This window comes from Ursus maritimus, unplaced genomic scaffold (assembly GCF_017311325.1).
Source record: "Ursus maritimus isolate PB19 unplaced genomic scaffold, ASM1731132v1 scaffold_23, whole genome shotgun sequence".
NCBI classification, from domain to species: domain Eukaryota; kingdom Metazoa; phylum Chordata; class Mammalia; order Carnivora; family Ursidae; genus Ursus; species Ursus maritimus.
The window spans coordinates 34,421,360-34,446,717 of record NW_024424786.1 but is presented as its reverse complement, the minus strand read 5'-3'; the positions used below and the strand labels follow the sequence as shown (position 1 = coordinate 34,446,717).

The following is a 25,358-nucleotide window of genomic DNA, read 5'->3' as shown; positions in this document are numbered from 1 at the left end:
AGAGAAGTTTTTTAATACCCAAAATCGCCAGTGACCTCTTTGGGTTTTTTGATATTTTTTGTTTTGGTTTGTTTTTTTTTAATAATGTTTACACCCCGCGTGAGGCTTGAACTCACAACCCCTAGATCAGGAGTCACATGCTCTTCCGACTGAGCCAGCCAGGCACCCCAACCTCTTTGTGTTTAAATACCACTGCCTTTCCTCCTGTCCTTAGGCAATGTCTCTGCTTGTAAAAGCACTTTCTCCTCTCGTACTCTGGATCCCATCCCCTTCACTCCTGTATTTTCCGAATTTTTTCTTTGACATTTTTTTTTTAAGATTTTATTTATTTAGGGGTGCCTGGGTGGCTTAGTTGTTAAGCTTCTGCCTTTGGCTCAGGTCATGATCCCAAATTTCTGGGATCAAGCCCCGTATTGGGCTCCCTGCTCAGTGGGAAGCCTGCTTCTCCCTCTCCCATTCCCCCTGCTTGCTTTCCCTGTCTCACTGTCTCTCTGTCAAATAAATAAATAAAATCAAGATTTTTATTGGCAGGCAGAGGAAGAGGGAGAAGCAGGCTCCCCACTGAGCAGGGAGCCTGATTCAGGGCTTCCACCCCAGGACCCTGGGATCATGATGTGAGCCGAAGGCAGATGCTTAACCGACTGAGCCACCCAGGTGCCCCTCTTTGATGTTGTATTTGAAAAATACAGAAAAAAATAGAATGGTGTCAAGAAGATTCTCCTCCCCATCATTAAATTCTCTCTAGTCTGTTGATATGCTGAGGCATCCTATCTAAAAAACTTAACAATAAACCCTCTCTTGACTCTACATCCGGCCCCCCTCCCTTTCTTAGCAAAGCTTCTTGTCTGTGGAGGTTATCTCTACTTCTTTAATAATATATGTATTTCAATCCGAGTTTTATCCCTGCTATTCCAAAACTACCCTTCTGAGGTCAATACTGACATCCATGCTTCCAGATCCATAGTCCAGTCTCCTTTGCTAGCTCCCATTACACTTCACCGCTTTTGTTTGGAGTGCCCTGAAAGTCCATCTCTGTCTTCTGATTTCCATTTACAGAGTCCCTAACTGACTTCATCCAATAATACTGCCTTAAAAAGCCCTCTATAAACCAATAGCTCCCATGAACCTTCAGCACTAACACCCCCAAACCTTCTAACTGCTTGTTTCCATGTGTCCACACAGCATGTCCATATGGATGACTAGTAGATGGCTGAAACTTAATATTGCTAAAATAGAACTCTTGGTAATCTCTCATCCCCTGAGTTTTCCCAATCTCCTATCCAGTCTAGTTACTCAAGTCAGAAATACAGGAATCAGCTTTGATTCCACTTTCTTTTCCTCACCACTCCCATCAGCAAATTCCATCTTACCTCCAAAAGATCCCAAGGCAAATCTACTCTCCTACTCCACCTCTGCTAGTCTAATCCCCCCCCATCAATTCTCACATTGAAACTACCGCAAGTCTCCTCATGTATCCTTGCTCCTACTCTTCCCTCTATAATCCATTTTCCACACAGCAATGATCTTTTCAAAATCAGGCCATTCCTCTGTTTAACCACCTGCTTTGGTCTGGAATATATCCCCAAAATTCATTATGTTGAAATCCTAAGCCCCAAAGATGATGGTATTAGGAGGTGGGGCCCTTGAGAGGCACTTAGATCCTGAATGTAAAACCTTCATGAATGGGATTAGTGCCTTTATAAAAGAGGCTCCACAGTGCATCCTTGGCCCTTCTATGGGAGGACACAGCCAGAAGTAGGCCGTCTGCAACCCCAAGGACAGCCATCATCAGAACACAACCATGCTGGTGCCTTGACCTTGGAATTTCCTGCCTCCAGAACTGTGAGAAACCACTGATGTTTATAAGCTACCCAGTCTGTGGCATTTTGTTATATAGCCGCCTGAAGGAACTAAGATACCACCCCTCTCCCATCCTTTGCCACTGCTCTTAGATTACAAGAGTCCTATATTATCTGGTCTCTCCCACCCCCTCCAGCCTCAATTTTTACCAATCGCCCCTTGATACACCACCTTTCCCTTCATCAAATACATCACGGTTGGGGTTTTTTTTTTTTTTCCCCCTCTCTTAGGGTTTTGCACTGTTTCCTCCACCAGGAAGATATCCCAATTTCACACAGCCATTCAGGTCTTGATGTGAAATGTGCTCAGGGGAGGCCTTTCCTGACCAATCTAAAGCATTTTCCTAGTCATTCTGTCTCAGACCACCCAATTTTAACTCTACATAGCACTTGCCTTTTTTGTTTGTTTATTCTAAGTAAGCTCCGGAAGACTTTGTCTAACATGTTCCCCATCTAGAATGGTTCCTGGCAGATAGATGCTCAGTAAATATTTGTGAAAAGAATGAATGGATGAAGGGCATTAGACAGTACTCAAGAATCCAGTCTAAACCAGGAACACAGATCATTTGCAAGAAATCAGAGAATGGGGGGCACATGAGTGGCTCAGTCGTTAAGCATCTGCCTTCGGCCCAGGGTGTGATCCCAGGGTCCTGAGATCAAGCCCCACATCGGGCTCCCTGCTCCGCTGGGAGCCTGCTTCTTCCTCTCCCACTCCCCCTGCTTGTGTTCCCTCTCTCACTGGCCGTCTCTCTCTGTCAAATAAATTTTTAAAAATCTTAAAAAAAAAAGAAAAGAAATCGGAGAATGGGGCTTTCCCAGCTTACCACCTGAAAGCTCAATTTACACTGCCATAGGGCCCAGTTCCAATCAGACGGACAATAGGAAAGATAGCTGCAGCTGAGAGCAAATGGGCTATGTCTGGAAAATGATTAGACCAGAAATCTCAATCCAAGTTTATCACCAGCCCCTGTAGCTCCTCAGCGTAAACCTGGGATTGACAACAGATTTAGAATCTATTTACCTACAAGGAAAGGAGAGTCATTATAAAAATTCGCCTGCTTGGCTCTTGGCTTTCCTCTCCTCTAAGCATTTAGCAATAACTCATACCAATAATGTTTCCCTCTTGCTTAGGGGGGAAAACACAAAATTTTAAAAAATTATACCAGCTTCTATGATATGACAAAAGTATTTATTAAAATTTTCCAAGTTTGAACTTTATTAGAAAAAGGCCTTCTGATTCAATCTTTCATCCTGTATAAATGAGATAGTAAGTACTAGATACAGAATAGAAAGCAGTGATGATAAAAAAAAAAAAAAAAAAAAAAAAAAATTCCTCCTAAAAATCAGTCCACCAAGTAGCATAGTGGAAGAAATAGGATTCTCCGGGACCTCAGAAAATTCAAAGTGGCACCTTCGGTGATCCAAGAAACCAATTATATTCTCATGGTTGTCCTTTTGGTTCAAGATTAGAAGAGTTGGGTTTCCACCACCTGTTTTAAGAGGTAGAAATATGCTTTCTACTAGTTCACTGTTTACTCGTCTGCGTGGCCTCAACAGAGTCTCATACCTCAGCCTACCTGCCTTTGGTGATGGCCAGAATATCTCTAATGCCCCAGGCAGCAAGGCTTCCTGCCAATCTCTACTTAAGGTCCATGAACCGAATATCCATGATGAGAAGGAAGTTCTTAGGCAGTGGGCGGGGGGCTGGAGAGAGAACAGTAAACACTTGATGTTCCAGGTCCACACTGGTCACCACAATGAAGCCAGCCACACTGGTCTCAGAAAGGTTCTCCTCTGTGCCCTCAGCAGTGCTAACACTCAGGAGGTGGTGTACCATATCTCGGCCGGGTGTGACAGGCACTAGCTTGAGCTGATTGTCCTCCTGAGACATGCCCAAAGGCAAACAGGAGTCTGGAATGGTGGGTGCCCCAACTTTGTAGATTTTCACATCTGAAAATTTGACATTGAAGGCATGGGGATAGAAACAGCCCCGGAATCCATAGAAATACTCACGGATACGCTCATCCCTACATTCCCGCCGGAAGTCTTTGGAGCGTTCAACCACACCCCCTGATTTAGGGAGCAGCACAGTGCGGACAAAGTGAGGCAGGTCCCGTTTTAATTCATTGTACAGTCGTTCTTGATCCAGAACCACAACCACATCCACCTCGAAGGCTGAGGCTGCGTGCACCAGGGCCTGGTACCCAGAGCCCTTGACCCAGCCACAGGTGTTAATGACACAGCCACTCACAGAGGCCCTTCGGTTCACTTCACACCTTTGATTGAACACATCCGCTAAACGAGATGTAATCTGAAGAAGAGAGCATCAAGGTGAGGAAAAGAAACACAAAACGAACAAACTCATAGCTACATAGAATAAGTGACTATTAGGTACAAGAAAAAAATGACATTCTTAATGGCTGTGGTTTTAGCCCCGTAACATGCGTTTTTTACTTTATGTTGCTGCTTCTACTGTTCTATGTCCTAAGTAGAAATTCATTAAATTATTTAAGAACAGGGCCACAGAAACGTTTAACAATCTGAGGTTGACTTATATTTGAAACTGTCTTTTCTGAATTCATGTGGCAGTAAATACCAGCTGAGAGGGAGCAAAGAAATGGCCACAGACGGTTTTAATTAGCACACTTTTGCACAGCTTCCTACCCTGATAGCAGCCCTTCCCTCCATCCCACCTTGGCTCTGGCTCTGACCTTATTATAAAGCTTGATGTTGGTGCCAGGAGTGGTGGATCCAAAATGATACACCAGAGGGGCTTGGATAGAGAATCCCTCTTCAACGTCTGCTGGCCGCTCAATGTAGAGGGCCCCCATGGTACCAGGGATGGAAACAGAGCCCTGGCCCACATCCAGCTCCACGTAAGTGGGACGGCGGCCCAAACGCACTGCATAGTTGAGCAGTAAGCGGCACACTGTGGACTTGCCCACATCAGTGGGGCCCACTACCATCACCCGGGGGCCTCGCTCTTCTTCCTTCTCCGCCTGCCTCCTCATCTGCTCCAAGGCTGTGTGAGTGTTGAGATAAAGCAACATAGGTGTGTCCTTGGAGACATAGGCAACCTCGGTGCGGCCACTCAGCTGTAAAGAACAGCCATGCCAAGTGAAAACAGCCACCTTGGCACCAGCATCAAAGGTGAATTTCTTGTTTCGGGTTAGCTCTGTGCCAAAGATTTCTGCCATGCCAGCCAGCAGCTCCAACTGAACTGACTGAGATGCCTCCACCTCAAAGCGAAGTTCTGTTTCTCGCTCTAGTTCAAATTTAGTTGTTGGCTTCTTGTCATCATTGGCCTCCTCTCCCATCTTTTCTGTGTAGCTGCTGTGCCTACAATACAAATTAATTATTAGATCTAAACAGAGGTTAGGATGCTGTTCAAAATCCCCCCCATGAATATTTCCCCTTCCCTTGCCTGATTTTTCTCCTTATCTGTGATCACCACCTGTCTCACTATATATTTGTTTATTGTTTGTCTACCCCAAAAGGAATGTAAGGGTTGGGCAGTTTGGTTTGCGGCTGAATCTCTAGTATCTAGAATAGGGCTTGACAACCCGAAGGCATCTCATAAATACACCGACTGAATAAATGATTCAGACATAAGAAGATTATATCTACACATTGATCTAAGACTTGATTATATCACCTCCATAGCTCCTTTCGTCATTCTATTGGGATACTACACATGAGAACGCAACAAATGCCCACTCCCCAACTCTCCTAGTCAACAAGAAAGGGCGTCTGCAATCTGGATGCAAAGCAGAGAATACTGGGTTTGGACTTAGAAAACAGCATTAACGCCCTGCTCAGCAACTGCTAGTGCGGTCGTTAGACAAATCACCTAATCTCCCTGGACCTTTTCCTCGGCTGTCAACTGGAGGCACTTAGGCTTCCACTCACACAGTGTTGTTCTGGGAACTGCTGAAGGGAAAAAATTACTTCGTACACTAGAAAACACCGAGAAATAGTGAAGACTGATTTCCGATCGCGAACTGCAGCTTAAGTACAACATCTGTCCCGGCACCCCCATACGCCGAAATCTGCCTTGGCCCCAAGAGGGCGACCGTTGCATTCCTGAGCTTATTATCTCACCTGCACAGCTACAAACCCAAACAGGTAAACCAAGGAGCCCCAGCAGCACCCAAACCCAACTTCACGCCACGCTCGCCCAGATCCACACCGGAAACAAACGCGGTTCCGCACTCGCGCAATGGAGAAGCCGCGGTCGCGCGATGCGCCTCGGGATCTGTAGTTTTGCCGGAACGGCCTCAGGGGCTGAGCTCGCGCAGCCGCTCGGCCTTCTGGGAGTTGTAGTTAGAGGATTGTTTTGATCGTGTCGCCAAAGGTGGGCGGGGCGGCGTCATTGTTCGCGTAGCTGGCGAGCTGGGGGTAGGAGGCGTGGCGGTAACGCCCCGCGCGAGGCGGGACCGGCCGAGGAGCCAATGGTTGCCGAGGCGCGGCTGTTGCGGACTCTCGCCCCAGTGTTCCCGCTCACCTGCAGCCCGGGAAAGAGAAGGGAGGCGGGAAGGGGGGGTGGGGTTAATAGGCTCGCCATCTGGGTAACCCGACCGTTTGCTTGCCTGGACCACAAGCCAGGAGGTGGGGAAATTAGCAAAACCCCCACGTGGAACACCAGGAAATCTGGGAGTAAGGAAAGTGGAGGAAAACAGCCTGTCAGAGGCCAGCCTGGGCTGTAATCCCCTCCCTGACACAGCGCTTGGCACCTAGAGAGCATTAAAAATTTTTTTTGTTTTAATAAGGAATAAATATCCAAGAATTTCTGAGTCATTACCCAACAACGTCTCTCCTATTGAGAGAGCATTTCTGTTGGTGACTCGGTTTCCCTCCCTGAATTCCTGACAGTTCTACAAGACCAGTCATTTATCCCGCAGGCAACAGTTGGGGCCACATCTATAATCCTTTGCCACTTTCTCGCTGTGTGACTTTGGGCAAATCAGGCTTATATTCTCTGAGACCCAGTTTCTTGGCTGTAAACAGGGATAATAACAGTACCCAACCTCTTAACGTTGTTTTAAAGATTGAATGGGATGGGGCGCCTGGGTGGCTCAGTCGTTGGGCGTCTGCCTTTGGCTCAGGGCGTGATCCCGTCGTTATGGGATCGAGCCCCACATCAGTCTCCTCGGCTGGAAGCCTGCTTCTTCCTCTCCCACTCCCCCTGCTTGTGTTCCCTCTCTCACTGGCTGTCTCTGTCGAATAAATAAATAAAAATCTTTAAAAAAAAAAAAAAAGATTGAATGGGATGATACTGTAGAGTACTAAGCAAAATGTAACATAGCATCTGATGTTAGCTTTTAAGTTTTTATTATAGGTTAAGGAGGGGGAACTCTATAATAATGCCATCATTTGTACAATAGTTTAAATTTTTCAAAGCCCTTTCTGGTATCTTCTTTCACAGCCAACCTGTAAAGTCAATTTTATTATCTCCAATTTCGGATGAGGAAGGGGACTAAGGTAGGTGAAGGGACTTGCCCAAGTTAGGACTCAAACCCAGGATTTGAGAGTCTGAGTCCAGTTATTATAGTAGCAAACACTTACATAGTGTTAGATGCCAGGTACTGTTCCACCACTTTACAGGTGTAAATTCATTTCATCCTCACAGGAATCCTGTGAAGCACATACCGTAATTGTCACCCCCACTTTACAGATGAGTAACTTCCTTCAGTCCAGCTCCCACGGTTACTCTGGATTGAGAAGCCTGGGACGATGATTTTCTGGCTTGCCTCTTTCACACTAGCCCTGTCTTAGCAATCATTCTGTCCGCAGTGCCATCCTCACTTCCCACAGCTTATTCCTTAATGGTTTGCTTTAATTCATTCATTCACCACGCATGCATTAGTTCTCCAGTGAACTTTCAGGTATCCCATAACCTTTCACCATTCTTCAGAAATTCAGTTCCAGGCTTCTATTTGCAAATTCTCTCCCTGAATAAGCTCAGCCTCTCCTCTTTCCCTGCAGTCTATTTCTCAGATCTGTTTCTTCGCCTCCACACTTTCCCCCTTGAGGCAATTTCTCCCAATTATCTGAAGGTCATCTTTATTTGGCTTATTTGTAGAGCCATCTCAAGCTGAATTTAGGGAAAAGAAACCTCTCCCTGCCTTTAGACTATCACCATTTCACTTCTCTCTCCCTTTCTCTCTCTCTCTCTCTCTTGTTTAAGTAATCTCTACCCCCAAGGTGGGGCTCTGACCCATGACCCCCTAGATCAAGTACTGAGCCAGCCAGAGGCCCCTCCAATTCACTTCTTAAACAGAGTAAGGGCACAACATTTACAGCACCCATGCTTGCCTACACTCTCTTTTCTCCCTTGTCATCTTTCACCAAGAGTTCCTGCCATCTCCACCCCCACCCCCAGAGAAAACTGTCCTCATATGTCCTTTTCATTCTCCTTGCCAGCTAAACCCTTGATCATTTTCTTCCTGAGTTAATTGGTATCCCCTTTTTGCCTCCAAACTTTCAATCCTTGCCCTAAGAACTACTCACCTACCTTTTACCCACTTCCCATTGTTTTCCTCAAGAATGGTTCCTCAAATTCCTCCCCCACTTACCTTTCCTCTCTCAACTGCTGCCCAGACAGAAACACTTCTTTCTTTATCCAATTCTCCCTCTCCGTTCCAAACTGTTCCAAGGTACTTGCACTGTGTTTTCGGAATTTAGCTTAAACCTCAGAATCTTCCCTGATTAAATATTCAGAATTCCTTGTATGTTCTTTTAATTTTGTAAGATTTTATTTATTTATTTGAGAGAAAGAGGACAAGCAGAGGGAGCGGCAGGCAGTGGGAGAGGGAGAAGCAAGCTCCCTGCTTAGCAAAGAGCAGGATGGGGGGCTTGATCCCAGGATCCTGGAATCGTGACCTGAGCCAAAGGCAGAGGCTTAACCAACTGAGCCATCCAGGCACCCCTCCTTGTATTTTTTCATACCCAGCTAGCATTGCCTCCCATTACCCGCATTTCCTTGCTCTTTCCTGCCTTACATGTGAAAAGACAAATGACCCACCCAAAAAGTTGTCCTGAGTACCTATCTTTGTCACACTTCATTTTCTAGACAGTAGCCTCTAGAAAGCCTTGGGGCTTTTATCTTAGAGGATATGTTCCCCGTCCACATACTTCGGAGATATGCACAGGACAGCAGTCCATGAGAAACAGAATCTGAGTCAGATGAAATGTAATTGGAAACTGATAGAAAAATAGCACTGAAAGGTGGAAGTTCTTCGTAAGATATAAATTTGGTATGTGTCTCTTGAGATGTCAGAATTTAATAGTAAATCCTCTCTGGGTTTAAGGATATGAAGTTGAGAACACTGTTTTGAAATAATTACCATTTACTAAGTTCTGATCATGTGCCAGGCACTTTTTCAGCATTTACATGTTACCTCACTTTACATCACATCTCCATGACGTAAATATCATGAGCTTCACTTAGCAGGAGAGGAAAACTGGCGGCACAAAGAGGATCAGGAACTTGCCAGGGGTTCCTGGTGAGTATACTGGCAGAGCTGGTATTCGAACTCAGGTCTCTTTGAGACCAAAGCCAGACACTTGGACCACGTCTGAAGACGCAATTCAACTGCTGTTTTGGGATCATCTTCTACAGACAAGGCTCTGCGCTAGGCATTGCAGTCCTGGGATGCAGAGAGGAGTTTCCCAGAGGACCTTTCTCAGAAAGTTTACAGCCCGGTAGAGAACCTTATGTAACGTGGGTGTCTCTGTTCCCAAACTTGGACTTGGAGGTAGCTGAGAAGAGGTTCCTGCTTGTGAGATGTCATACTCCCTCAATGACTCCTTCAGGGGCATTAAGCTGAGGCTTTGGAGGCTTGGAAGTGCCTGGTTCAAGCTTGGGTGGCACAATGTTCACAATTAGTATGTCTTTCTTTTCCCTGTGTCAGGGCTGGTATCCGAGCTGAGATAGGAAATATATCGATCGTCTTGAACGTGTGCGCACATGCCTGATTCTCTGCATCCATCTCTCACTGTCACCGCCTGGCCACCTCCTTTCCTCAAGCCTGCTAGCCATACTCCATCCTTGCCCAGCCCTGTCCTTCCCCCAGGTTCCTTCTGTCTCCTTGGCCACACTGCCTCCCTCCTCAGCAACCAGCCTCTCCTCTGGCATCCCTCCTCCCGTCCTGTGCCTCTGCTCCCACCCCCCTGCTCCCTCCCCTAGACCCATCCCTCGATGCCTGCCCCCTCCCTTCCTCCCGACCCGCCTCCTGTGTCTCCCAGCCCTGCTCTGACGTGGGAGGTGAGGGGGTGGGGGGATGGATGAGTCACAGTGTTATGATGCAGTTCCACAACACACAGCTACATTCACCCACAGACCGAGGTACAGACGAGAGACAACCTCTGGCCCCCCAGCAGCTGGCCAGCTTGGCAGCCCCAGTCTCGAGCCCCTAACTACCCTCCCCCGCCCCCATCCCCTTCCCAATTGAAGGAGCGGAAAGAGAAGAGAGAAGAGTGAGCAGAGAGATTGAGAGAGAGAGAGAGACAGAGAGAGAGATAGACGGAGATCTCTGGAGCAGACCTCAAGGTGAGGGGGCAGCCCTTCTCCAAATGAATTTCCCCCCCTTTGCAAATTTCCTCCTCCCGCTGCGTGTTGCTTTCCCCCCATTGCAAAAGCATTATTCATCCACCCTTTGTCCTCCCTTCCCCCTCCCCGCTGCCTCGGCTCCTCTCTCAGCTCCTCTATCCGTCTCCGAGCTCTGACGGTCCCCGCACTTATTTCCCGGCAACTTTGGCCGCTGCATCAGGCCTCACTGTTTATTGTTTTGCTGCGTATGCAGACCCCCGAAGCCCGCCCGGGGAGCTGTCTGCGCTGCTAATTATTTGGACCATACCATGCCGAGAACGCCAGCCCGCGTGGGGGGGGGGGGACGAAACCTCGGAGCAGATGAGAAAATCCATTGTGAGCAGGTGTCGTGTCCCCCCCACACACACACCAGGCACAGGATTCGCACCTGGTTCCTCGAGCCTCCGCCTGGGCGCCTCTGCTGTCAGCGCCGGTTGCTCAGCACTCCCCACCCCCCCCCCCAGCGCTCCCTCTCCCCCACCTCCCACGGTCCAGCCCCGTCTCACTTGGGGGAACATCCTCTCCCCAGCACTCAGCTTGCCTTTGTGTTTTTCGTCATCTGCCCAACTTGATTCTGCCTGTGATCTGAGCCGGGGAAGCAATGACCCCCGCTCCCCGTCCTGTGAGTGATCCTCTGGGCTTCTGTGCAGCCTCTCCTTGGCCTGATGGGGAAGCAGGGGAGAGAGAGGGAGGGAGGCGTGCCGGAGGCTGGGAAAGGAGCTGGAGAGCAGGGACCCAGCCCGGCCCCCTGGCCGGGCCCCTCGCAGGTGCACTAGGTGGAGCGCAGCGCAGGAGAACTCGCAGGCAAAGTTGAAGGCAGACTTGAAGGCAGACCCGGGAAGTGGGCGCTGAACAGTGGATGCTGGTGAGGAGGGCCAGTCTCCTGCAGCCAGAGCCCAATGTCACCCTGAACTCAGCTCAAGGTGTCTTTCTGGGGCCCAGCCAGGGGTAGAGGTCCTCAAACTGAAGACGGGCTCTGTCGGGGGTTCTGTGGAGAGACTGCCTGGAGCGGCTGGGGTGCCTGTGGCCGCCACAGAGGACAGGAGAGCCTGCTTGCCCTGGCCATTCGCAGCCACATCACCTCTGCTCTGCTTAGTGGCCTTGCCTTGCCAGAGCACCCAGCTGGCACCTCTGAACCTGACTTGAGCTAAATCACCCACAGCAGGCCTGAGGGCCCCATGGAGGAGAAGGCAGAACCTCCCCCCCTTATCAGAGCCAACAGAGGACCTCTCCCTTCTTATCCACTGCCTCTAGCACCCTCAGCTGCTTTGGGGCTGGAGTCTAGGCAGATACTGACATCTTCCTCAACATTCCTAATCAGAACCCAGCAATTTTATCTAATGTCACCCACAGAGTCACTGCTGCTTGTCCCTACCCCAGGGAGAAGGTGGAAACGTTCTCCACCTTGTACCCCAAAGCATAGGTTTTGAAAATAGGAGTCCCCCCACTTCTGCAGCAGACCTTGCTCCCACACCACACCACACAGCCCAGGAGGGCAGCCCTTCCTGACGTGATCCCCGTTTCCTATTGCTTCCAGCTGTTAGATTTGCCTGGAGGAAAGATAGTTTCTCTCCTCAGGCTGGATGTCCAAGTCTTTCACTGAGGCTAAGGCAACAGTAGAGACCAAGGGGGCTCAGAGGCTGAGGAAAGAGCCAGGCGCTGTTCCTGAGCTGGAATGAGCGGACCAAAGAGCGGGGCTGGCGAGCGGCCACGTCTGAGGTCTTTGGTACCAAAGGAGACATCCATGAAGTTCTGGTTCCCGGAGTGCAGGACCCCAGCCCCAGGACAGGGCTGAGCAGGGTGTGTGTGCCCGGCCAGCCTCTCCCCCACACAAAATGTATGAAGGACCGATTGCATTGTAAATGGAGGCCACAGAAGAGAAAAACCGCCAGGCTTCCCCAACTTGTAAAAGGCTCTGAACCCGAGCCTCACAGCACACGTGGAATGCAGACCCTCACAAAAGGGCTGAAACCCAGGAGAGGACACTTGCAGATGACGTTGCTCCCATGGCAGCGTTGGTGCCAGCGGGCCGCTCTCAGTGGAAAACGGTGCAGGCTCCTCCCGCCCCAGGAGGGAGAGACACCACCTCCCGGCTGTGGCACCAGAGGCCTGGAACGGCTGCCAGCGCAGCCAGGAATCCAGGGGACTGGGGCCGGTGCAACTGGCACCCTGAGGGTCCCTGGTGATGGGGGAAGTCGGGGCAGGGGAGAGCCGAGCCCATCGTCCCCATTCCCCCCAGGGAGGGGCTCTTCACAAGGTCAAGGCACGCCTGATGCACTCTCTTCTCTTCCCAGGTGACTTCCGTTTCCATCTGGTTCACGTCTGGGGGGGCCCTGGCCGGGCAGCCCCCCACATTTCTCCTGCCCTGAAACACGGCTCTAGCCAACCTGCTCCGCTGCTTCACCTGCGACCGTCTGTGTGGGGGCTGCACGGCGCCAGCCCCTCCGGCCCGCCAGGGCATCGTCCTCCAGCCGGTCATGCCCAGCTGCGACCCTGGCCCGGGCCCCGCCTGCCTCCCCGCCAAGACGTTCCGCAGCTACCTGCCCCGTTGCCACCGCACATACAGCTGCGTCCACTGCCGCGCGCACCTGGCCAAACACGATGAGCTCATCTCCAAGGTACGCCAGGTCGGGGGGCGCCACTCCTCTTTCCCACCGGGACAGCCAGTCTCTCCGAGGGCAGAGGCCACACAGCCCATCCACCCTCCTCCTCCTCACCCCTGGGGGACGCAGGCAGTGGGGCCGAGGGCAACCCAGCAGTCACTGTCTGTCCTGTGTCTCCACAGTCTTTCCAAGGAAGCCATGGCCGAGCCTACCTGTTTAACTCCGTGTGAGTCTACCTCTTTCTTCGTGCGTGTGCGTGTGCGTGTGCATGTCGGAGTAACTTTCCAGGGTGGAGAAGGGGGGGGGGTGAGCCCTCAGCAGGGGGCCTTGCACCTTCGGCTTTTGCCTCTCCTTCTGCCAGGCGGTCCAGAAACTCAGGCCGCGGTGCTCTCGTGGGGAGTCTGGGCAGAATTGGAACCACCGCCCTGGGGACAGAAGGCCCAGGCACTGGTCACACAGGGGTGGGGTGCCGTCGGCAGGGGCTTCCAGTGGGGTGGGCTGAACGCTCTCCAGATGGAAGTTCCTTGGGCTGTTTGGGGGGCTGAACTGACAGAACGACTCCACTGCTGCTGGGTCCTTCGTGTTTCCGGAGACAGGGTCAACGTGGGTTGTGGACCCGCCGAACAGCGTCTCCTACTCACGGGACTCCACTCGGTAGCTGACATTTTCTGCGAGAGCTGCAAGACCACCCTGGGCTGGAAATATGTAAGTACCTGGAGAGGGGGCCACCCACTCAAGTGGACGGTCGCCATGGCCCTCCTAGCCCCAGGGACAACTGCAGGGTTTTGCACAGTCCGAAGAGGCAAGAGGAAGCTCGTTGCTGGGTCGGACTAGGCAGGGGCCCTTGGGGGCAGGGGTAGTAGCCCTGGTAGGAGGAGGTCCTGGAGGGGGTCTGTTTTGTCCTACATTCACTGCTTCCCCTCCACCAGGAGCAGGCTTTTGAGACGAGCCAGAAGTACAAGGAGGGGAAGTACATCATTGAAATGTCACACATGGTGAAGGACAACGGCTGGGACTGAGGGGCTCAAGCAGGCTGTGCCCTTCCTCCGCATGCCCACCCTCCCCACACCAGTCCCCTGGCCCTGCCAAGCAGTCCATACCAGCATGAGTACTGCCCCACCCCTGGGGGGAACCCGGCTCCCACCACCCCTTCCCCCCTCCACCTCATCACTCCCAGGCCCCTTTGGAACGGGGGTCTGGGGTACCCCAGGGGTGTTCAAGGCTCAGGAGTGGGCAGCAGTCAGGGAGAGACAGAACTGGGGAAAGAGGATGGTTGCAGGTCCTTCTAGCCATAAGGCCCTGAAAACGGAGGTGATGGCAGGGCGTAGGTCGGGCAGAGGACCATGGAAGGATCCATTTCTGCCCTAACCTCTTTTTTGAGTGAACGGAAGACAAGCCTTAGGCATGGGGCTGGTAGGTCCCAGGCCACAGGACAGCAGATGGGAAGGGGCTTGAGTTGGAGTGAAATTTTGGCCTCAGACACGGCGAGACACCAGTCCCTGAGGTGAAGTTTCCCGCCCCCGTTTGTAGGAGAAAGGATTCTGGGGGTGGAAGGAAAAAAAAAAAAATCCCAGATCCCAAGCCCTGGGAAATAAAAGAATCACAGGGGTTTCCATTTCACTCCACTTGTTAGTTCATCTTGGCACTAAAGAGGCACTTTCGAGTATCTAACCTTCGCCAGTGGGTGGGGTGGGGAAAGCTGCTCCTGGAACAGCCCCCACCCCAGCTGGCTGTTTCCAGAGCGAGCAGGCTTTCCGGGCATTCTCGGAGGCCCAGTCACTGCTCCCTGGGACCCAGTCCCTTGGAGGGGAGGTGGGACATCAGTGCCACGGGGTCAGGCTTCCTCGTGGCTGCCACCAGCGAACGCAACTTTTGTATGATACATAAAGTGTTTGGGTCTATTTTTAATAAAAAGGGGAAAAGCAACTGTGAGGCACTCTGTCCTCTGACTTTCCTTCCCATGTAGTATCAAATGCTATCCTGTCACCTCCCCCCTCCCCCTCCCCCCAGGGGCCTGTCCCTTCACGCCACTAGAGGGCAGCAACTGCTTTGTCTGTGTCAAGACCCCACCTGAGCTTTAACCAGGGGATGGGTCTTCAGGTGACCTTTGCTTAGCGAAGAGGGAGCTTTGTAAGCAGGGTTCCAGCGGGAGCATCCCAGTCAGCTCCTCCTCCAGACCTCTTGACAATGAATCCGTCTTTGCCTGGGTCCAGGACTGGGCACCCGGAAGGGTCTCATCCCTGAACAAGGGTGTTCTTGGGTCCTATTGCCTTTCAGCCTGGTTTTGAAACGTTTGGGTCGGCTCATGGTCACACTTAAGGCTGAAAGGAAAATCGATCAACCGAGGTGCTGCCCCAGCACAGCGGAGACGAAGTGGAACGGAACGGCTCAAAAATCGCAGCATCAGTGCAACCGTGTGACCCACGTGCAATTTTTGGCAGTGATGTGCAATCCCCATTGTTGTTTGTTGGGTCACTGGCAACTGCAGGGAGGGCTGTACACACCATAAAAATTCTTTTTTTGTCAGCTAGCTTGTTATCCAGATTCGTTCATTGATATTGCAGATCTTTGTAGAGCACCCGTGACCTGCCAGGCATCGTGTCCAGCGCTGGGGATGCAAGTGGAGAGCGAGGCAGTCATGTTTCGGGGAACTTTCAGTCTAGCGGGAGGACAAACAATAACCAGGCAATTCCAGGAACAGGGGACGAGGGCTCTGGGCAGCAGGCTCGGGACTCCTAGGAGAAGCTTAGCCTAGATTTGAGGAGTCAAGGAAGACTTCGCAGAGGTGATGACTGATGGCGTGTGGAGGAGGAGCCGTCGGGTGGGCACAGGGAAGTGGAGAGGGGGACTGTTTCAGACACAGAGAACTGTGTGTGTCGAGTGGTTTGAGCTTAGTTAATTGGAAGAGGGAACAGAAGTTTCCCAGCACTGGAGTGGAAATGCCAGTGGGTGAGAGAGAGGACACTGGAAAGACAGACCATTTAGGAATCTAGATTTCATCCCAAGGGCATTGGGAAAATACTGAAAAATTCTTGTTTTTTGAACAAGAGTGGAGTGACATCAGCAAATGGCTGTTTTGTGCCCAGAGAAGAGGCTCAAACAGAAATGTTAATACACTGAAGAAAGTAAGGAACATAAGCCGATTGTACTGTCCAATGCTATGGTCAACGTCAGAACGGAGAGGCTATCTGAGCAGAAAGGCAGGAGAGAAGTAGAAGACCCAGAGATGCAAGAAGCCACGCAGGAATGATGTCCAGCACCTCGCTCTGAGAGGCCTCAGAGGGGTCTGTCCCATTGTTCAGTTTCCGCGTGCCTGGTGATGTCTAGAGATGCTGCTCTCGGGCTCTAGCGAGGGACCCAGAAACCCTCGCAGTCCCACTTCTTGCACCAAAGTCCAGGAAGGCTTGTCTTCTCAGGCCCCAAGCGCTAACCCTGAAAATCAGGCACAAATTAGCTACCTTGTTAGAGCTCCCTAAATCTGCCCCCCTTCTGTTTACTTTCACAAATGTTCATTAAGCTGACTAGGCACTGTGGGAAACAGAGAAGTAAGTGGTGTAGTCACTGCTCTCAAGTTCTTTGTAATCTCTCTGGAAGGAATCGTTCTGTGGCCTTCGCTCCAGGGATGCTATTTAATCTCTAAAGTCAGGCCATGGGCAGTGCTGTCCAAACCTTGGATGCCCAGACAGGTATACCCTGGAGAAGCATTACTATCAAATATCCTGTATTTCCCAGCGGGATTGTGCTGGGAACTGCAGGCAGAGATGAGGTCTCCTTTTTATGCCCTAAGAGCAGCAGGTGCGGAATACCAGGAGCGCACAGGTCCTTATCCCTGGTGAGCAGTCCTTCTAGGTTAGCTCTTTTCCTTTGCTGTGTGTCCACTTTTTCTCATGGAGGTCTACTCTGGTCCTATCAGTGATTCCCCCAACCTTCTCCACCCACCCTCCAATCTCAGGTTGAGCCTGGGAACTCTTCTTTCTCAGACAACAAGCCACCAGTTTTGTCCTTATAGGTTTGAGGCTTTGAAAGATACCCTCCTACAACCAGCAGGTGGCATCAAAACCTTCCAACCCTCAGCTCAGGCAACCTCCCAGGGGACAGAACCTACTCAAACCTCTCCAGATAAGTCTACAAAACAATGGGTGAGCTGGCGAACTTAGGACGGGGTTAGATCCAGGCTCTGCAATCGAAGGGCTGTATAACCGTGGCCACAGTGCTTAAACCTGTCTGGCTCTTGGTTTTTTCATCTGTAAAATGGGGGTGTTACCTGCTAAGAAGTTAATCGGTTTCACCGTCAAGGATGAAGTGTCTAGCACATGGCAGTGCTTCTGTTCATGGGAGCTGTTAGTATGGCTGCCAAGAGGCTTCCCAGAGTCTCACCACGAGGACAGCTGATTGGCGCCCAGAGGGGAGAGGAAGTCTAGATACTGAGGAGGCAGCCAGCGCTGGGTAGCACTACGCGGCCAATGCCCTTTTAACATTGCACTGCTAGTGGTAGGTGCAGACAGTAGCACAATGTGAAAAGAGCTCCGGCCCGCAGCAGAGGCATGCCGGCCCTGCCTCCTCGCCCCTTCTCCCAGGCCCCGGCCCCTCAGCTTTCTTGGCCTCCCTCTGTCCGTTCTCATCTTTGAGACCCCTCTCCTCCCGTCTTAGTGCTAACCCTCTATTTCTTGTCCCCCCTCATCCTTTGGCCTCCTTCCTCACACCCTTCCCAACAGAGACTAGCTTTCTCTGAAGGTTTTGTGGGGGGACAAGTTCCCCCCAAGGCAGGGTCCATGGAGGCAGCTAGGGGAGATCCTGAGCTTGGCCCTCAACTGGAAGGGACTGGTAGCAACCACAGAAGTCTGGGGGACACTCATGTGAAACTCTGTTCCCCTGGACTTGATCTCTGTCAGCTTCTCTTCCGGAGGAGTTTGCTGACCAGGACCATAGCATCCTCTCTCCTTCCCTTCTCAAAAGCTCCCTCCTTTTCTTAGTTCAGATAAACAGGAGTTCGAGGCCTCAAGGGGACCACCTCTGAAGGACCTCCAGGACCAGAGTGTTGAAGAGTATTGTCACAGGTCTCAGCAACACAGCAAAGCTTTCAGGTCTAAGAGGGGGAAGCTGCAGGAGAAGCCCCACCCCTGCATCTCCCCTCTGAGGTCTTCAAATCCACCCTATGGATTCAGCATCAGACAAAATCGTGAGGGTGATTCCCTCTCTTGTAGTGAGCGTTAGGCATGGGCTTTCATTGGCAGTGAGATCAGAATCTGAGCCAGTCCTGATTTTATCCAGGGGCTCCCCTTAGTCTTCAAGCTTACTCACAACTTCACCATCCCAGCCTGTTCAAGGGGGCTTAAACATTGGCTAAATCCTGAGGCTGCTCAAAAACCCAAAGCCAAAGGTTCAGAGCTCCAGCGTGACCCGTTCCTGGCTAAAGCACGGGGCTCAGAGGCCTAACTCCAGTTCTGACCTAGTAAACAGTGTGCGCCCCCAAAGGGGCAGAGGCCGGGGGGCGGGGGTGATGCCTCAGGCACACCAATCAATGAAGGCCTCCATGGGATGGAGCTGCCTCTGGGAGATGCCCTCCTCCCCACTCCACAGCCAGCAGGAGGCTGGGAGGGCAGGCTTCCAGTTAGGAGCTCTTCCTCTGGGCTTCCCCTCCAGCTTCCTCCCACCCCCCCCCCCAGGAAGCAGGAGAGTTTGCTCCTGTGATCCGCAGACATGGGGCCCTGTCCCACAGTTTGCACAGTTGCAATGACGGAAACTAAGGCCCCGCTAGGGTCAGTCACCAGGCCTCTGTGTTGGGCAAACCAGTCCCAGCTGCGGACTGGATCAGGCCAACAGGGAGCAGAGGAGTAAGGGCAAGACTGCCCAGCCTGCTTCAGGGAGGCTGGTGGAAGATTATTCACCAAGGAGTGCCCAGATCTCTCCTTGGGCCGAGCAGGGAGGGGGGGCTAGGGCCAACATCCCCTTAGCTCTCACACCCAACTCCTTCCAGAGCGGCCCTGCGATTCACCAGCCAGCAGAGCCCCTCCCCCACCTTGGGCCCAGGAGCCATCCCCCAGCTCCTTCCAGAGGCGGGTGTAGAGACCGAGGAGGAAATGGGGGAGGGGAGGCCCCGGCTCAAGTTCTCTCCACTCCCCCTCCTCATTGGCCACCATCTTCCGGCCCCTGCCCCCCAGAGCAGCAGGGGATGGGGCCCAGCCTGTGGAAGGGAGAGAAAGGGCAGGTGGAGGGTTAGCCTGAGCAGCGGGGGCAGGGGCTGGCCCCAACTGTCTCCTCCCACCCCTTCCCCGCAGCCATGGCGACAGGCGGAGGAGAGCAGGAGGGTCCTGAAAGCCATGTTCTGTGAATGGGATGAGAGGGGCAGGGGGGCAGTGGAGGGTGAGGGGCTCTCTCCCTCAACACCCAACTGTGCCCCCCCCCCACACACACACCTCCAGGCTGGACCACACACGCGCGCACACAAACTCCCAGCCTTACTTGCCACACAGCTCAGCCCTTACTCCACACTTACCCAAACAGCAAGCTCTGGAGTGTGAGCACACAGCTCCCCCACAACCCCGCACCCCTTAATACCGCACACTCTGAGCTCAAGAGCGGGCCTCCCACCCACACACGGCCCCTCAGCTCACCCCACAACTTCTCAAGATGCAGAACTCCCTGCCCGGCTCCAGCCCTTCAGCCTCTGCGTTTCCCTCCCCGCACGCCCCCGGCCAGGGCCCCCAGTGCTCCGCACCCCCACACCCTCCTACACACGCCCGGGCACGGACAGATGGCCCAGCCTCAGCCCTGCCCAGCCCGGCCCCCCGCCCCTTCCCCACCACACCCCCCGCTGGAAAATGACAGTGAAGCCACCCCGGCGAGACATGCCCAGTGCTTCCCAGTTGCAGTGGTTTTGAAAGGAGACCCAGAAGAGATGCCCACGAGTGGAGGAGAAGGAAGGGGGGGACGAGAAGACGAGAGAAAGAGCCCAGACCACCCCCTCCCCGCCCGAGAGAGAATAAAACCGAAAATCGGTGGCGTTACCCTTCTGGGAGCTCCCGATACCTACACATTGCTCTTCGTTACGTTCCTCTGCCTGCCACCTCCTTCTTCCCGGGTTCTTTCTCTGCCCTTCCCTCCCTCTCGGCTTCCCTCCCTGGCCTCGTTCCCCCTCTCGCACGCCCTCCCGCACCCCGCCTGCCCCTCTCCCGGGTCGGGCTCCGGGCCCCCGCGCCCGCCCCGCCGCCCGCCGCCCGGGCCGAGTCCCGAGGCCGGCCGGCCGCGGCGCCCTCGCCTCTGCCCAGCTCGCTCTTCCCCCCTCGCCCCCTTTCTCCTTCCACACTCCCTGCCGTCCATCTTGAATACTTGGGATTCTTGAATGGAGTGAGCAGGATCCGCTCCCCCAGGCTCCCATTGGCTGCGGGTTAACCCTTTTGAAACGAGATCCTCCCTCCCATTGGCTGCCAGGCTCCCCTCTTCTCCCCCAACCCCCATCCCCTCCACCTCCCAACAGCCGGCGGGGTCAGGGCGCTCCCGGGCGCCCCCTCCCCTGGCCTCTCACCCCCTGCCCCCACCCCGGGACGCCCCTCTGCCGGCTCTTTCCATCGCCCCCCCTCCCCCCAACAGGGCTGCAGGTGGAGGCAGGTCCGTTTCCCGCCAAATGCGGCCCCAAGGCTGGGCTGGCAGAAACCCTGTTCCCAGATGCCCCTTGTGCTGGACTTGGAGACCTTGTTAGATGTAGGGGTGCGATTTCCTGTCGCCCTGCAGCCCCTCCTGGGGCAGAAGGACCTCTTCAACAGGGAATCCGCTCAGCTTTTCAGCCTCGCCCGGGAGAGCAGAGAGCTCCGGAGCGCTCCTGAACCGGGCAGCCCCCTGGGCTGGGCAGGAAGAGAGGGCAGCTCCGGAAGATCGAGGCTCTTCAGAGAAGCTAATTCTCTGAGTGCCGCGGGGCAGGTCTGACCCCACCAGGAATTCGCAGCATCTGGACTTCTGCTCAGTCACAAACATCCCCTGGGACCAGCCCGGCCTCGCCCACGTGTGGGGCCCACTAGGGGCTCTGAGTTGGGGGAGCCCAGAGAGGCATGGGGGAAGGAGGCAGCAGGGAGTAGGGTATGAGTCAGACCTGGCAGTGGGGAACCTTTGTTCTAGGCCCACATCTGCCCATAACATGCTTGGTGATGTCCTGTCTGCTCGCTGAGTCTCAGTTTCCTCATTTGCAATAGATTGGCCTATAGAAGTTTCTGTGTGCAGATGGAAATGTTCTATATCTGTATCATCTGATATAGTAGCCACTAGCCACATGTGGCTACTGAGCGCTTGAACATGTGGCCAGTGTGACTGAGAAACTGGCTTTTAACTTCATTTAATTGTAATTAATTTGTTTAAGTTTTTTTTTTTTTTTAAGTAATCTCCACACCCAACGTGGGGCTCGAGCTTACAACCAACCCTGCGACCCAGAGTGGCATGCTCTGCTGACTGAGCCAGCCAGGTGTCCCTGTAAGTACTTTTAAATAGCCACATGTAGCCAGTTGGCCATTAAGTGGAAGGAACAAGTCTAGAATCCTTGTGGTCCTGCTGGTGAATAACATTCCATGATTTTTTTAGGGGGGAGGGGTCCTTTCTCTTCATCCTCAGGTACAAAATCTTCTAGATCCAAATCACAAAGCACCAAGGGCATCGATGTCCAGGAACTGAGGTTCAAAACCCTGCCACCTCGGTTAGGAATCCTTTCCTTACGTGACTCTCTGCCTGGCAGGGAGCTGAGATACACACACTTGTGATACCATGGACGATTTGGGCTAGCTGGGAATTTGCAGGTTGGCCCCACCTTCTCGTTTTTTCAGGGATAGAAACCAAGATGTGGATGGGGGAGAGGAGATGTCCCTGGACCAAGGGCAAGCCGCAGGTTGTTTGGCTTACAAGCTAACACACACCCATACATTTAGTACATGTCTTTAGGCCTCTGCACCATCCCCCCACCCCCACCCACATATATTATTAAGTTCCTTCATTAAATGTACTTCCCTGACTCAGGACAAATGTATGGCTGATATCAAGGGAGAGCCCGCTTCTTGGGAGGGATGGATAGGCTCCTGGGTATGCTGTGGTTACGAGAACATGGGCAGCCACCAGACCCTGCTCCCTCAACCAATGTGATTGAGTGACTCCATCGTGCCAGCTTCTACCATGAGGAGAAAAAGCTGTGGGGCAGGAGAGTGACTCTGGGTTCATCCTTGGGCTGACCAGGAAGCTAACGAACAAAGGGCTGGGGCTTCTGGAGGAGGAGGGGTGCAAGGTGTCCAGGATTCTGGTGGCCACAGGCTCAGATTGGCGCATCCAAGGCCCTAACCGAGCAGAGAAAGAACCGCGGCCGGGAGCTGGTAGAGAGGACTGCTGTTCCAGTGTCAGCTGGCACAGTCTTCATCCACTTCCCACTGCCAGAGGGCCTCTGCCCAGGGAACGTGCCACGGACGAGCGGAAGACACAATGTTGCCTGGAGAACGGCTTCTGGCTCCAATACTCCTTTACTTCCAGGTGAAAATTGCTAAATGACTTCTCTGGGTAACAGATAAGGAGTTCAGAGGAAGAGGGACTGCCTCCCATGGAGAATGGAATCTAAGAAGGCTTCCTGGAGGATGAAGCATCTAAGACTTGAAGAATAGAAAAGTTTTAAAGACAAGAAGATGGCAGAAAGGAGTGTTCAGGGTGGGTGGGAAATTCAGTGAGAACCTAGGATGGATGAAGGGGAATGGCAAGGATGGAAAGGCAGGCTGGGGCAGATCATGGAGGGCTCGAACACTTCCCTCTGGCCTCTACTCAGCTCCAAAGATACTACTCTCTTGAAGGTGCTCTTCTCCTTTTCCCCACCAAGGGCTGCCTTAAACCTCTTCCTCCAGCTACCCCAGGGCCTCCACCCTCAGCTCTCTGCTGCTCCCATTGTAGTCTGCAGGCCCCCTATTTGTGTTCTACAAGCATTCTTCCCAGGACAGAGTGGACATCAGTTCCCCATCAGGGGATGGACTCTTCTCAGTCCCTCTCAGCTCAGTCTCCAGTCTCTGGAATCCCCCTGCCCAGGAATGGACTGCGTGGAGAAAGCTTCCTTTTTCGCTTATCACCTTCCAAATCCCTGCTTGGCCCATTGCCCTGCAGGAAAGAGTTGAAAAGGAAGCCAGGGGACGCCCAGGTAGCTCAGTTGGTTAAGCATCTGTCTTTGGCTCTAGTTGTCGTCCCAGGGTCATGGGATCAAGTCCTGCATCAGGCTCCCCTCTGCCTGCTGCTCCCTCTGCTTGTGCTTTCTCTCTCTGATAAGTAAATAAATAAAATCTTAACAACAACAAAAAAAAAGGTGGGGCACCTGGGTGGCTCAGTTGGTTAAGTGTCTGCCTTCGGCTCAGGTGATGATCCCAGGGTCCTGGGATCAAGCCCTGCATCACACTCTCTGCTCAGTGGAGAGCCTGCTTCTCCCTCTGCCTGCTGCTCCCCGTGCTTGTGCTCTGTGTGTCAAGTAAATAAATAAAATCTAGAAAGGAAGGAAGGAAGGGAGAAAGGGAGGAAGGGAAGAAAAAGAGGCCAGGAACAGCCAGACGTGGTCCAATCTGTTATAAGAGTGTTAAAAAAAAAAAAAAAAAAAAAAAGGATCCAGGAGCTCTTTGACTCCTAGCCACCCCGCTCCACCTCCACATCCTTCCCTCCTCCTCTGGGAGTTCCAGAATGTCCCAGGGCTTTGTAGTGGCCTCCCTTTTCCACTGTCCCCACGACAAGTTTGGGAACATTCTGGAGGTTCCCCTTTGCTTTCCTCCCTAACCCCGGAGTCTTACCCAGGGTGCACCACGTGGAATTCCGTAATTGTGAGACGGGGAGACCACCTGCCCCAATCCTCCCCCTCTTGGAAGGACTGAATCTGAAATGTTTGGAAGAGTTGCCTCCCTGCTCCACCAGCAGTGGGGGTAACTTGGGTGCTAATCAGTGGCTCCTAATTCATTTGGATGATGCAGGTCTTTCTGTGGGAGCCTCTTCAGTCCCCCCCCCCCCAAGATAAGGGGCCTCTGCTTTTACCATCCTGCTTCTCTCCACTACCTATGTGTCGGAGCTCTTCCTGGGTGGAAGGCTCTGGAATCATTGCTAGAAAACATTCCTGGCCCTGAGGTGCTCGCAGTTGAGGAGTACAAGGCAGACACACAAAGAGGAAGTCAGATGTAACAGGTGCCCAAATAAATGCAAGAACTTTCTTTCTAAGGCAAACCCACTTCCCTGAGGTTTTAATCCTATTCTTACTTCATCGATTGTCCTGTGTATTGCACCTTCAATCCCTTTCCGTGAGCCTAGAGCAAGGGTCAGCAGATTCCAGCCCGTGGGCCAAACCCTGCCCTCTGCCTGTTTGTGAATAAAGTTCATCGGAATACAGCTGTGCCCGTTTGGTTACAAACCGTCTCTGGCGGTTTTCACAGTATAGTGACAGAGCTGAGTAGTTATGACAGAGACCACATGGCAGCAAAGTCTAGACTAACCAGCTCTGTATGACAAAAGTTTGCCAACACTTAGTTTGCAGGCCGTTTTGGACCCTGGTATCTCAGTGAGCTGTGATGGAACTCAAGAAAGGCAGCCGAGAAGGGCAGGGAGGAACACAGCCCAGACTTTCCCCCTCAGGCTCCCACAACCGACCAGAAAACTCCTCACCGTGCCAGTCCTCCTTACCAATCCCACTCTTTTCTCAGTCCCTATCACACACAACCTCTGTCAGGCAGTTGCCTCTCTGGACTGTGGCAGAAACGCCCATGGCTTCGAAGACTGGTCTCTCTTGGGTCGCCTCCTACTTCTCCAACTATCCCATCTCTGTCCCTTCCCATGAGTCCTTTTCCTTCCCCTGCTACCTACATACACACAGTCTGCAAGGATTTGTCCGGCCCTCTTCTCCCTCCGTACTCTGTCACTGGACAAAATCAGACACACGCCTGATTTCAACGGTCAGAGAGAGAGAGTGCCCCAGTCGGGGGTGGGGAGCAGAGGCAGAGGGAGAGAGAGAATCTCAGGCAGACTCCCTACTGAGTGTAGACCCCTACGTGGGGCTTGATCGCACAACTGCAAGATCATGACCTGAGCCAAAATTAAGAGTCTAATGCTTAACCGACTGAGGCCTCCAGGCGCCCCCAACAGTCACTTCTATGTGGATGGCTTCCCAGCCTCTAAACTAAAGGCCCAGATTTCTAACAGAAGTCAACTTCTGTGTCTCCTCAGAGGCATGTCAGTAACCTAAGTGAAGTTGTCCAGCATCAAACATGTCTTCCTCTACTCTCTCCTCACTTAATCACCTTTGCTCTCCTTGCCTCTGCCCCTTCACTGTTG

The 25,358-nt window shown here is 52.6% G+C and overlaps 2 protein-coding genes across 3 annotated transcripts; one reads left to right on the top strand and one right to left on the bottom strand.

Moving 5' to 3' along the window:
* Positions 1-3,034: 3,034 nt before the first annotated feature.
* CLP1 (cleavage factor polyribonucleotide kinase subunit 1) lies at positions 3,035-6,106 on the bottom strand. The gene is made up of 3 exons (XM_008694144.2): positions 5,961-6,106; positions 4,571-5,198; positions 3,035-4,170 (listed from the first exon to the last, which is right to left on the bottom strand). The coding sequence occupies exons 2-3, from the start codon at positions 5,174-5,176 to the stop codon at positions 3,499-3,501; spliced, it is 1,278 nt and encodes a 425-aa protein (XP_008692366.1). The 5' UTR covers positions 5,177-5,198; positions 5,961-6,106; the 3' UTR covers positions 3,035-3,498.
* Positions 6,107-10,199: 4,093 nt separating this feature from the next.
* On the top strand, positions 10,200-16,845 carry YPEL4 (yippee like 4). 2 transcript variants are annotated; one of them, XM_008694143.2, is made up of 5 exons: positions 10,200-10,410; positions 12,744-13,067; positions 13,235-13,278; positions 13,649-13,757; positions 15,330-16,845. In XM_008694143.2, exons 2-5 carry the CDS (start codon positions 12,927-12,929, stop codon positions 15,369-15,371), a joined length of 336 nt encoding a protein of 111 aa, XP_008692365.1. In that variant the 5' UTR covers positions 10,200-10,410; positions 12,744-12,926; the 3' UTR covers positions 15,372-16,845. The 2 variants fall into 2 exon arrangements, with proteins under 2 accessions (XP_008692365.1, XP_008692364.1); XM_008694142.2 differs by lacking the exon at positions 15,330-16,845 and adding an exon at positions 13,982-14,974.
* The last annotated feature ends 8,513 nt before the right edge of the window (positions 16,846-25,358 follow it).

Bases quoted from the DNA above. Each gene is read 5' to 3' on its own strand.
- YPEL4 (XM_008694142.2), top strand. From the start codon at position 12,927: ATGCCCAGCTGCGACCCTGGCCCGGGCCCCGCCTGCCTCCCCGCCAAG. The intron at 13,279-13,648 runs GTGAGTCTACCT...TTCCGGAGACAG, and splicing joins GCCTACCTGTTTAACTCCGT to GGTCAACGTGGGTTGTGGAC. The intron at 13,758-13,981 runs GTAAGTACCTGG...CCCCTCCACCAG, and splicing joins CCACCCTGGGCTGGAAATAT to GAGCAGGCTTTTGAGACGAG.
- CLP1 (XM_008694144.2), bottom strand. From the start codon at position 5,176: ATGGGAGAGGAGGCCAATGATGACAAGAAGCCAACAACTAAATTTGAA. The intron at 4,171-4,570 runs GTCAGAGCCAGA...TCTCTTCTTCAG, and splicing joins ACATCAAGCTTTATAATAAG to ATTACATCTCGTTTAGCGGA.